At 37.6% G+C, this 13,288-nt stretch overlaps 1 protein-coding gene across 1 annotated transcript in view; it reads left to right on the top strand.

Moving 5' to 3' along the window:
* The window catches only part of snx1a (sorting nexin 1a), a 14,422-nt gene extending 1,397 nt beyond the window's left edge, over positions 1-13,025 (top strand). Inside the window, exons 2-15 of the mRNA XM_054619443.1 lie at positions 2,316-3,267; positions 4,197-4,345; positions 4,505-4,586; positions 4,876-4,919; positions 5,175-5,316; positions 5,408-5,486; positions 5,627-5,702; positions 6,292-6,405; positions 7,160-7,253; positions 7,724-7,929; positions 8,728-8,871; positions 9,517-9,597; positions 9,696-9,767; positions 10,506-13,025. Coding sequence (XP_054475418.1) covers positions 2,316-3,267; positions 4,197-4,345; positions 4,505-4,586; positions 4,876-4,919; positions 5,175-5,316; positions 5,408-5,486; positions 5,627-5,702; positions 6,292-6,405; positions 7,160-7,253; positions 7,724-7,929; positions 8,728-8,871; positions 9,517-9,597; positions 9,696-9,767; positions 10,506-10,556 — 2,286 coding nt within the window. The 3' untranslated portion in view covers positions 10,557-13,025. The remainder of the gene's footprint in view (positions 1-2,315; positions 3,268-4,196; positions 4,346-4,504; positions 4,587-4,875; positions 4,920-5,174; positions 5,317-5,407; positions 5,487-5,626; positions 5,703-6,291; positions 6,406-7,159; positions 7,254-7,723; positions 7,930-8,727; positions 8,872-9,516; positions 9,598-9,695; positions 9,768-10,505) is intronic.
* The last annotated feature ends 263 nt before the right edge of the window (positions 13,026-13,288 follow it).

Here is a 13,288-nt window from a genome sequence, read left to right as displayed (position 1 = left end):
CAGTGATGTAAAGTCAATAGGTAGCCTCCATTTACTCAAGTACTGCTGTACTTTGAGGAACTTGTGCTTTTTATATATGGGGGGAAAAAATAGAGTACACTTTATATATGCTTTTTTCCCAAAAACAGCTCACATATACGTAACTTATAACTGTTTTTATACATGAGTATTTCCATTTTATTCTACTTTTTTACTATTAATCCACTTTATTTGAGAGGGAAATATTGCAATATATTTAATATTCACTCCATTTATTTGACAACTTTACTTACTATTTACTTTCAGTGATAGATAGCCAACACTTACTCCAGTACTGCACTTGAGTAAAACTTTGAGGAACTTGTTCTTTACATGAGTATTTCCATTTTATGCTACTTTTTTACTATTATTCCACTTCCTTTCAGAGGGAAATGTTGCACATATAGTGTAGCCACAACATGTATTTGAGGGAGAGTTTCTCTGGAATGCACGGAAAACATTACTCAGCAAGTTGTGGATGTGAAAAAACAGTTTTTTTTGCTGATGCAGTGTTTGGAGCGTGACCCTGTATTCAGAGTGGCCTCACACATAAAAATGATTTATTGGTTCATTGTTGAGCACTCTAGCCTAGTTGTTTTTATTTTAAAACTTTTTACATATTATCACTCAATGTGATAAAGCCTATGACAGGATATTCACACTACACCTCGGCTGAGAGATGTTACTATTATAGTGAAAACACATGCGAAAAGACCATAAAATTGGGAACAGATTAATGCACATTTTGATTTAGTTAACATTTATGGTATGAGGAAATATCATGTGTTTACTGAAAAGTAATCACTTCTGAGATTTGTAGCACTCTTCTGTAGCACTCTAAACTATTTACATATTATTACTCAATGTGATAACAGGATATTCACACTACACCTCGGCTGAGAGATGTTTCTAATCGAGGGGGTGGACTATATTTTACACCTCTCACTATGTCACAATATATTAAACAGCATGATGAGTTTGAGGAAGTGGTGTTTTAGCAATATTATATAATGAAAACACATGCAAAAAGACCATAACATTGGATACAATATGCTGCAGGAACAGGTTAAGCAGGTTTAATGCACATTTTGATTTTGTTAACATTTGAGGAAATATCGTGTTCACTAGATGCACCAAGCTGTAAGGTGTCTCTAGTGTCTTCTTCAGTAAGGGTGGACTTCATGTTACACCTCTCAGTATAAAAAAAAAAAATGCAATTCAACACAAACTGCAGCCTTCAAAATGATCATAAAGTTTAATCAACACCTCTCTATAAAAGTTTCAACAAACACTGAACTTTACAATCTTTAGGAAAGCGGGATTTATTGCAGGACTGTCGTATGACTTTCATCTAGAAGTAACTAAACTGGCACCTGAGCGTTATGTCCATTGTGTTCTTCACAACAGCTTGTCCGAGAAAGCTTTTTCTGAAACATGATACCACGTTTCATCGTTGCTTTTCTTCTGTTACGAGGTACTTACTTTTTCATTTAAAATGATTTTTTTTGTTATCGGCTACACACCCGGTAGCCTGGAACTAGATACAAATGTTGTGTTCCTCTGAGCTTCTAAAAGTTTCAACAAACAACAAGCAAACATCAGGATGTTCACTCATAAATCTGTACTTTTTTCATTATCTACTATAAGTCACACTTTAACCAACTTGTTTGATTCTCCTAAAAATCTTTGTTAGGCTTTGACTACGACTTATGAGTTTGTGGAAGTTGTGCTTTTTTGCGCGATATTATATTTAAAATAAATGTATCTTGGGTGTTAAAATACAACTGGACATCAGAGACTTGGACTATGCTGCAGCGACAGTTTAAGTAGGTTTTTGCGGTTTTGATTTAGTTTAAGTTTACGGTATGAGGAAGTGTCTTTCTATTTTCTGTCTCACTTTGGAAGCTTTATTCCTTGTGATAGAACATAGTACACATTTGAAAATATTTAATGACTATAGTTAAAGACTATATAAATGACAGTCATGGAATAAAAAATAGTTGATTGCCAACTACTTAAAAAATCTGTGATTTTCCAAGCTAAATTCAATGGTTGCTGTTTCTCTTATGTGAAGTTTTGGTGTTTTGTTCTCTTTAGGATTATTTGTGATTACATTTCTTTGGGGTTTGGACTGTTTGCCAGACAAATCAAACAATTGGAAGAGGTCACATTTAGCTGAAGGCTGTATTGTCCTGATTAATAAACCAAAAACTAATTGCCAGATAATTGTTAGGTACAGCCCTATTCAAAAAGTCTAAAACAGTAAATCTTTTTTTACCTTTTCCTCTCATCTCCAGACCGAACCTCCGCTGACCAAAATGGACACCACACTGCCACCTGCCAGTCAACCCATTGACGTTTTAATGGACTCTCCCACTGACATCATGGATGATCCCTTAATCGAGCCTGTCATTAGCCACACAGAAAACAAACCACCAAGCGAAGTCGTCAGCGAACCCTCAGATGATTTTGTCGACCTTACAAACAACATAACCGACTCTCCCGAAGACGCAGCTGAAAGTGCCTTCGCTGATGCTGCCATAGACACAACTGAAATCCCTTTAGATGAACCCTCAGATGAATTTGTTGACATATTTGGAGGTGAAACTGAAGCTCCGAAAGAGGAAGTCGTGGTAGCAGATGTTACTGTTGAAGCAGCAATGGATAAAAGTGATGTGACCGATCCACCTGTCGACAGGGAAACAGGAAGTGATGATGAACAGGAAGCAAAAGAAGCATCCTCTGATTCAATCATCGACCTCACTGATGATTTGCCAGCCAGTGTCCCACAACAGCCACCACCTGCCAGTGAAACATTCGTCGACCCTCTGGTTGACTTCCTGAGTGAAGCCCCACCTGCTGCTGATGCCAAAATACCCAGCCGGGCCACGGTCGATCTGTTCGAAGATGAGGGAAGCAACTTGTTCACAGAACAACGGCAGACTAAATCTGCCAAGCAGCTACAGAAAAGCCTCTTCGGTGAACCTGACGAGGATCTGTTCGGTGAGCCGCTGGGCGCCACTTCAAAGAAACCCGTCAGCAAAGAGCCGAAGGGCAAACCTGTCACAACCAAAGCTTCTAGTGACGTGAGCGACACGGGTGGTCCTCTGCAAGACCGTAATCCTGCAGAACCTTCCGATATCTTCTCTGAGGAAGCCGTCACCACATTGCCCAGCATAAAAAAGACCAGCATTGCCAACTCCAAGGCTAATGGAGTCCACTCTGAAGAGGAGACAGATATATTTGCTGGTGGGTTTCACAATGTTTGTATTATTGTGTAACATTATCAGGATGTTAGGATTTAGTGTTCTAATGGGAGCAGGAGTGACAAAGGGAGTGTTTGCATGGAGCAGATCATTCACACTCTTAATTTCTCTTATTTTAGTAGATTAATGTGAGAACAGTAACATACAAGGTCAGGTGTGCACCGGATAACTGCACTGTTTCAATTTCGCGACTTACTGAAAGTACAAACATATCCAGAACCAACTACAATTTAATAACGACAGATGGTCATATTATTGCTTTTCAGTTTCTTTTTTTTTAGTTTCCGGTGTTTATTTTTTGGAGGTATATTTACTTTTATCGGATAGTGGACCGTAGAAAGCTTACAGGAAATGAGTGACGACGGACGCAACAAAGGCTCCCGGCCAGACTCGAACCAGGAAATTAATTTCATGGTCAACATCTTAAAAGAATTTAGCTTCTCAATATACAACGTTGGATTCACGATCGACAGTTTAAAAAGATCATTACAATCCATGCAGCAGAACCAGAGATGGTTCCACATCCACAGACAGTCTTCAGATCAAACAGTCTCAGTCTCAACAGGCATTACTTTAGGCCACTTCTCAACTTTATTACATGTGCAGTAGTGCTCCCCAACACCTGTTATCAGACTTTTGTATGGACAAACAGTGGAGTTCCCCTTTAACTGTCCAATAAAATAGGCACTTGTGACTTCAGTTCACAAGCTCAGGTCCACATGTGATTTAACTGTATTAAGCTAGAGGATGAAAGCAAAAAAGACAAACACATCAGCGTTCACGTCTGTGCATAAACTTGCATATTTATTGGTGCCAGACAGTTCAGGATGCAAAGTAAATTATGGACATCTCGGTTTACATTTCTATTCAGCATGTAATGACCTCAGTATGGTTTATTTTCCCCTCTAACAGAAGCCACAGTGGAGCTTTCTCTCGACAGTCCGCGGGACGAGAGAAGGAAAGATGTGACGGCCAAACCGTCTGGGTCTGCGTCTGCGTCCGCCCCCTCGCTGTCAGCAGCTGCCAGCCTGGTGAAGCCACAGTCTGCTGCCCTGGAGGAGGTACGCACATATCTATCTATTGTTTAATATGTTACCAAAACGAACAATTCAAAATAAACTGGTTAAAAAATATATCCAAAGAAAATGAAGTTGACTGTTTAATAGAAGTGTTTGGTGACTTTAAACAGTGTTTCACTTTCTGTTCAATATTTGTTTCAGTTGGATGAAGAGGAAGAAGAAGAAGAAGAGCAGGAAGACAAATTTGAGATCTTGATCTCTGTCAAAGACCCTGAAAAAATAGGTGAACTTGTAATTTGTTTTGCTTTTTTTTAATCTTATTTATTATGAATTTAAATGCAATAAGGCTAGTCAGTGTTTTTTGCACTACTCTAAACTTCAAACAAGCAACGGTTGTTTTGAAGTGCTTGACTCCTTGATTTAATTATTTCAAACTTGTGAAGAAGACAAAGGACCCAAGAAGGGAAACTAGTGATAAAGTATCATAAAGGACCATGTGCAGCTCGCCTTGAGTAATATTCTGGAAGTATTTATATCACTTTGTGCACTGACTGTCATCCTTTTTTCTTCAGGGGATGGGATGAACGCCTACATGGCATACAAAGTAACCACACAGGTAAACACTTGTCTTAAAATGAAGCATTTAATTTGACCTAAAGCTGCTCTTCTTAAAACCAGAGCACAGTTATTCATCAGATGTGTGGTAACAATGTGCCAAGAGAGGAAGTACTGGTCAGCATATTCTAGGGGAAAACCACGCACTGGTCATGAAAAGCAAACATGGATTACATCATAATTTCACAGTAGTAACTCACTAAACTTAAGCCTCTTTGTGACATCAAATCCAACCGATAATATGAATGTGTTTCAGACCCAACTGCCCATGTTCCGCAACAAGACATTTACAGTGAGGCGACGCTTCAGCGACTTCCTCGGCCTCTACGAGAAGCTGTCTGAAAAGCATGGACCAAATGGATTTATCGTGCCTCCACCGCCAGAGAAGAGCATTCTGGGTAGGCTGACTGGGCTTTTCTGTTTCCTCTGATAACTGTAACTTTAAATCTAATCTCCGTCAGCTATAAGAAGGAATGTTATCTTGCACAGGTATGACGAAGGTGAAGGTGGGAAAGGAAGATTCCTCATCTGCAGACTTTGTTGAGAGAAGAAGAGCCGCTTTGGAGAGGTAAGAGAGAAGCGATGAAATTAAAGCTACTTTAAGACATTGCAGTTACAAAAACCATAATGTTCTTCGCTGTTATGATGTTGCCCTGCACATTGAAGGCCGGAAAGTGAGGCTTTTCTTTGCATTTTCCAATTTACCAGATATCTCCAGAGGGTCGTTCATCACCCATCACTCCTCCAAGATCCGGATGTCCGCGAGTTCCTGGAGAGAGAGGAAGTAAGCCAAAATGGAGTTTAGAGAGCCTCTGGGCTCGCTGCCTCTTTACAAAACAAACATCTATATCGTTTAGCCACTGTGAATAACTGTAATCTTTTTAAAGGAATACTTCACACACAAAAAGACCATTTGTATATCAACTACTCATCCTGTGTTATCTTGTATTCTTGAGAAAGACGTTGTTTCTCAAAAGCACACAGAGAATCAAAAGACGACAAAAAGTCTCGGTGAATAGAAGTATCGACAGCAAAACTACATCCGACTTGAAAATGAGACTTGGATTATAATGCCCATAAGAGTTTGTAAATTGATGATTTGATGTAGGTTTGCTAACGTGGCCCCATTTATTTCAAGTTATCAAGACCTATCTTTCTTATTTATTCTTCATTCACCGTGGAAGTATGCGAGAAAAACCTTTTTTACAGTTTTCTTCAAGGCACACAAAAAATATATTGAATTCTCTTTATTAAATTTAGAAATTTCAGAATAATCTATTTATACTTTGTCCCTTTGTGTATCTGAAGTTTTAGTATATTTTTAACTGCAGTCTGGTGATTGTATGTACTGTAATATGCGCATGTGTGTTCAGTTGCCCAGAGCAGTTGGCACCCAGGCTCTGAGCGGCGCCGGCTTCCTGAAGATGATCAACAAAGCAACAGATGCTGTCAGTAAAATGACCATCAAGATGAATGAGTCAGACGTGGTGAGTTCAGCTGTAAACAGACACTCATGCTGCATCAATGAAAACCGTGGTGAACAGCAGATTCATCTGAATATTCCAGTAAAAAGCAGAACATTTCAAGCTCTTATTTATTTCCTGTGGCGAATTAGCACTGAGAAGACTTTTTCAGTTGTGTTGTTTCATTATGACACAGTATTCATGATAAGCTTAACTGATTAGACGCATTATTTTGTAAACTGATCTGGGGGTAGTGATTGGACCTTTTTGTGTCCAGTGCTTTTGTTCGCTGTGGTGCAAGATAACATTTGTAACTGTATATTTAGTCGATAGCATCGTAGTTGACTAAATACTAAAGATGAAGTAGCGAGTCATGCCGATCAAAGATCCAGTCTGTAAAGATTTGTTATATAAAGAAACTGAGCTGCGACGCAGATTTCCTTTTTATCTGAGCTCAAAGTACCACATGCATGCATTCACTGAGCTTATTCAAATATTCAAGATGAATACATGCCAAGGAAGATAAGTGCATTAAACAGGATCAGGATGCACTTCAATCTGGAAAGTATTAAGGTTGAATAAGGTTCCTATGACTCATTCAAATACTTAAAATTATAAATATGTTATCTTAGTTACCAAAAAACTATGGTTAAGAATTGAAGTTCATATTTGTCCCAATGGGACTTGACATGTTTTTTGAATTTTACAGTTGTGGTAATGTGTCATAAAGCCAACAGATGTTTTAGTTGTACTGACTCTTAACTGTGTTTCGCTGCAGTGGTTTGAAGAGAAGCTGCAGGAGGTGGAGTCAGCAGACCAGCAGTTCAGGAAGCTCCACGCGCTGGTCGAATCTCTGGTCGTTCACAGGAAAGGTTAGTCATCTCCCTTTTTTAACTACGAAAAGATAAGCCTTCAATAAGTGGAGAGAAATAAGGGATGAGGGTAATTTTGACACAAAGTTCATGGTGACAATCATAAATGAGATCAGGTGTCACCAGGTGGCAACCTCAGGGTCTGAAAGTGAAGCCATTGTGCAAGTGTCTTAAACTTGCATTCTTTCTATTATCCAGCAGGGGTGAAAATGACCCTGTGTATCGGTTAGCTGTTGATGCTTTTTTGTGTCATTTTACTTTAACTATAGCCTAAATGGACACGCATCTTTTTAAGATTACTGCCTCTTTACCAATGTGCTCCATAGAAAGTGTTATTTTTACACAAACCCATGATCAGAAAGTAGTTTACCCAGATGATCCCTATTTGTTCTTCATGGTTTTGTTGTTTCTAAGAACCAGGTGGACAACGCCTGTTTTACCTTAATGTTTGGCTCTCTTTTCCCCTCCAGAACTTTCGTTAAACACAGCCGGTTTTGCCAAAAGCACGGCCATGCTGGGCAGCGCAGAGGACAACACCGCTCTGTCCCGAGCTCTCTCTCAGCTGGCAGAGGTGGAGGACAAGATGGAGCAGTTACACCAGGAACAGGCTACGAACGACACTTTCAGCTTTGCCGAACTCATCGCAGATTACATCCGCCTGCTTGGAGCCGTGAGGGTACTGAGAACATCTGTTCAACTCATTTATGGATAGTTTATTTTAAAAAAAATCCCTTTTCAAAGGTTAGAAGGTGACTTGAGGCCTATCCAAGAGAAATTAGACTAGATGTGTAGAGTTTTTAGTCAATAAATTACATTTCTGTGCTGATTATGAACGCAAAAACATTTTTTTTAACTTTTCTTATTGGGTCTCGCATGAACATATAGTTGTGTAATCAGAGCATTTATAGTAAAAAATTATATTTTCGCTGTATACAAAGACATTTTGAAAAGTGACAATTAACGTATTGCTAAACATCAAAGCAACTTACAAGACTGAGAAAAAGCTCCTAGCCTTTCCATCGGTCACTGTGCCTTACTATCTCAAGCAATGAGGTCAAGTCTGCCATTTTAATTAAATCCAGTATTCCAGTTAAATCATAAATTCAAGTCAAGTACTAAGGCCTGCTTTTGAAATTCCTCTCGGATCATGTTGGTGCTCGTTCATTTGAAACAGTTTAGTTTTTTTCTCTTTTCATGATTTTAACCATTTTGAAGTCAACCAAATCTTAAAACTGTAGTGGTTTATTCAAAGGCTAAAAGATGACTTCAGAATCTGGAATTATTCTAAAGGTGGTTTAAAAAATAAATTAAAAAATACTCCCCAACAAACAAAACAAACCCTTTAAGCCCTTTAACACTGACTAAAGGCTTGGCATTGGTTTAAACAGTTTTTAATATGAGCCTCAGTTTCATGGCTAAAGTAAATAACCAAACATAAACATGACATGATCCTCTGTGTGTCTGTGACCTGCAGGGGTCGTTTGATCACCGGATGAAGGCGTGGCAGCGCTGGCAGGATGCTACGGCCGTGCTGCAGAAGAAGAGGGAGACTGAGGCCAAACTGCTTTGGGCCAACAAACCCGACAAGCTGCAGCTGGCCAAAGAGGAGATCGCCGAGGTACAAACAACACCGGCCACAACCAGCAAAGGGAAAATATAACTTCAATGCTGGAGTTTGATGTGTTTTTGTTTTTTTAACCTAAGATTGAGAACAATGTTTGAATAATGAATGAGCCACTTGAAAAGCTTTCATATTGTTCCTATCGTCAGTAACAGGAAGCATGATGAAACAAATGGAGCCTAAAAAATGTTTTAATCATTATAAGCTTGCTTTTTGTCAGCAATTATATATCAGATTTTTACATTTTTCAGTTATACACAAAATCATCAATATCTATAAATAATACTTAAGTAAATCACCATAACCAAACATGGGCCTTATACTCATTTTTGTTCTCGTTAGTGGCAGCACAATTAGAAAGAAAAAGGTCTTTAAGTGAGAAGGAATATAAATCACAATCAACATTTTGAGATACTAAAACTAAATATGGATTTTCAAAGTAAAGTTTCAGAGACATTAAGTAAAATGTTAAGATATCAAATCTCATTTTTTTTCTTGTGAATCAAAAATGTCTTTCTTAGTCATAAGTATGAGATACTTATAATTCTGACTTAGAAACTCAAGTTGTAGTTACCCTGACTTTTAATGTCTAACACTCCTAACATTAGTATCCTGACATGATTGTACTTGTACACTATACAGTGGGAGGCCAAGGTGACGCAGTATGAGAGAGACTTTGACAAGGTTTCTGCTACTGTCCGCAAGGAAGTCGTCCGCTTTGACGTAAGGATGTTTATCTTTGTTGCATCCACATCAGTTACTAGACAGCTGAAAATGATATTCATTACTGATTGATTTTTTTTATGTATTTGATCATACAGAAAGAAAAGGCCAGGAACTTCAAAAGAGAGATCATTAACTACTTGGAGTGTCTGCTTCAGTCTCAGCAACAGGTTTGTCAAACATGAATATTTCCAAAATCAAAAATGATTCTTGTCCTACCAGTCAGTGGACATTTGTAAATAGTTTTTAATATCTAGAAAGACTTTTCCAACTATGGCAGTTCTGGTTTTGTAATGTCCCAGAATAGTTCTTGGATTTATATTAAAATGATTTGGAGCTGTGATCTTATTCAGAAAGACTTCATGAGTTCAGTTGAACAATTAAACATAAGTGTGATTATTATAAATTATCAAAATGAAACGTACCCTTACAAGGATGATTTCTGAGTGGCATTTTTTAGGAAAATAAATAAAATATGAGCTTAGGAGGGGGAGGTATGAATTACATTTAACAGGATGTAATGAAAATGAAAGATTACGTTAACAATGAATTGTATTATATTCATCTTTTGATAACATTTAATTAAGCTGTATGAAAAAGCTGTATGAAAAAAAGCCTCTTACCAAGTTTCAAGAGGTAAAATAATGTTTTCAAATTCCTTGTTTTGTCGAACAAACAGTCCAAATAAATATATATCCCATAAATATTATTATTTTTAATAATATAGAACTGAGTAAAGCAATAAATAGTCTAACTTCAGAAAGTGAAATTTAAAATTTTCCGTTTTATTGACAAAGTGATTCAGAACTAGGAAAGATCCATCTGTTTTAAATCTTAAATATTAACCATTTCTTGTCTGTTAATTATGAATGACCCTGACACTCTTCTTTCTTTCTTTTTTTCTCCAGCTCATAAAGTACTGGGAGGCTTTCTTACCAGAAGCAAAAGCAATCGCCTAATCCTCGAGCACCAGCCCTTTTGGACGACAAAACAGGCTGCCTTTTTCTTATACACTTTACCTCTTGCCTTTAAACCAAGGAATATGCGCGCATTGTAAAGGGAGATACAATCAACCTGTTTTTTTAATCACCTCTAACATATAGCTCTGTACTCTATTGTATTAATAATTGTATATTTCCATTTAACCTTCCACAAATATTTTCTTAATAGATGAAAAGAGTTTGCATATACAAAGATATGGACACACGGAAAAGAGAGAATAGATGAATGATTCCATTAATTTCCACAAGAGAAGGGAAATGAACCGAGTCCGTTGTTCTCAGGATTTTCTCCCTCGTGTGATCAGGAGCTCCTTCACATCAGCAGTGGTTACTTGTTTACAGCGCGGCTGCTCTCTCATCAAATATTTCTGGGGACCCAGATGAAGAAAGTGGCCAAGAGTCTGACTCTGTTTTTACCGACTCAAAGGGATAAAATAACAATTAAAAAAAAAATGAGAATTATGAGCACTTCCACCTGGTGGATAAAGTACTTAAGTACCAGCCATGTTTTTTTTGTTTTTTTGTTAGTCTTTCAGATTTAAAATACTATTGATGCTGAAGCGAGGGGTGCAGGGTGTTAGAGGCATTAGATTATCCGTGTCTACAGCTGTGGTCAAGGGTTGCATTGTAGGTCAAAGCTTGTGAGTTTAATGTTTTAGATATGATTTCAATCATAGTGCAAACTTTGATCTTATAACCACACATGTCTGTGCCTTTTTACGTCAGAATGGTGTTTTTGGGGATAATCCAGTTTGGGGGAAATGGTTGTACACAGTTGTGGGCAGTGCACAGGCTTGTTAACCGTTACTTCAACAACAGCCAGTATGATGTGATGAGTGTCAATGCTGGGGGTTGAAGAACTGGTGTTCTCGTGTCTAAGCCCATTTACTACAAATTAAGTTGTGTTTTTTTTTTTATATATAATCTTGCTTATAACTCTGGAAAGTAGCACATTCAAAGAGGAAAAAAATACTTTCCAGGCAGCCTATTGAATGTATGAAAATCAACCTGCACAGACTTGAAACGGGTAATCCTCACCGTTGGCATCATGTCTGAGTCTTTCTCTATGTCAAGGTTGCGTCATTGTTGTGTGGTAATCTAGTACATTAAGTGTCAGCCAAGCAACATGACTCACTTTGAGAAAAACACAGTAAATGCTGACATGTCCATTTTATTGAATAGCTTTCCCAAGAAAGTTTCAAGCCTCTGCAAGTAGATTTTCACGCTCTGGAAGTGAAATGAATGGAAAGCAAAGGCGGCCTGGATTGTTGGGTTCTGAGTTCTGCTTAAAGATGTGGTTGGCAGTTAAATGAGGGCTGCAAATAACACTTATTTTCATTATGTTTTATTCTCTCAAAACAAATGTAATTGTTTAGTCTATAAAATGAAACAAATGAATTGCAAAGATGTTTCCCAGATCCCAAGAAGACGTCTTGAAATAGTTTTATATGACTAACAATTAGATTCTGCTTTTTATTTTAAAGGTACCCTGTGGAGTTTTTGACCAGAACTGGAGGTATTGGTCCCATTTTTGTTACTATTTCATTGGTGATGCGATTGTTTCACTTTTTTCCCCGCTGATCAACAGTTGTTGGCAGTGACGTGCCAAGAAACACAGCAATGTGCCAACCAAGGCAATGAATAAATAGACAGCCAGATAGTTAACATGTAGATTTCAAATTCTTCCACCAAAAGAAAACGAAAATAAGATACTTAATGCACTTTGGTGAGAAAAGGTGAATGTATACATACGAAAAAAATCAACAGGGTACCTTTTTAATTTCTAAAGCAGATAAGAAGCAGACGCTCACATTTGAGAAAATAGAACCAGCAACTGTTGGGCTTTTTTGCATGACAAATTATATTCATCCGAATTTGTGTTGATTTATTGTGTGACGATCTTGTATTAATTTCAGCACTAAATGATACTGTGTGTAGTAAATGGGCAACAACGTGCTAAAGAAATGACTTGATACTGACTCGTGGACATGAAAATAATGTTAAATACTTAACGTACTGATGTCATGATGAACCTGATGCCTGCTGTCTGACAAGTTGAGTTTTAACATCAAACCGTTACAAACCCGTCACATGTGGCACGGCGGCCATCTTTTGATTACAGCTTTAAATTCACATTTGCACACACTTAAAGCCGTGTAGTGACGAGCTACTCTGTATCCTTTGTTGTCATCTGTTAACATGCAGACTTTTCTTTACAGTTTAAAAAAAAATCAAAAATCAATATAAGACATTTTTTTTTTTCAACTGTTAAACCGCACTCAGATAACACTGGTTGTTTGTGCGGCCTCATACTGTATGTCATCACTTGTCAATGTGCAGAGCAATGTCAGCACTGTGTCATAGAATTTCCTTTTAAAACAAATCAATAAAAGTTGCACTGTTTACACTTGGAAATTTCATTAAGAACTTCAGACTTCAGTGTCTTATTTCTCCACATCAGGTACTTATGAGTGCGGTATAATTTCAATAGTAACCTCATAAAGTCGTACTATAGTATATAAAACAATTTCATGGAATAAAATGTCCTAGTAAAGTATTCAATAAAAAGTAATAGTATAATATGTCATAAAAAGTAAGTTATGTCACGAATGGCGTGGGAGGTGGTATAATTTCAATAGAAACACCATAAAGACACAATATGTCAAAAAAGAAGTCATAGCAAAGTATGT

This window comes from Anoplopoma fimbria, chromosome 19 (assembly GCF_027596085.1).
Source record: "Anoplopoma fimbria isolate UVic2021 breed Golden Eagle Sablefish chromosome 19, Afim_UVic_2022, whole genome shotgun sequence".
Lineage (NCBI taxonomy): Eukaryota > Metazoa > Chordata > Actinopteri > Perciformes > Anoplopomatidae > Anoplopoma > Anoplopoma fimbria.
Note: the sequence above shows the minus strand (reverse complement) of the source record. Positions and strands in the feature narration are given on the sequence as shown.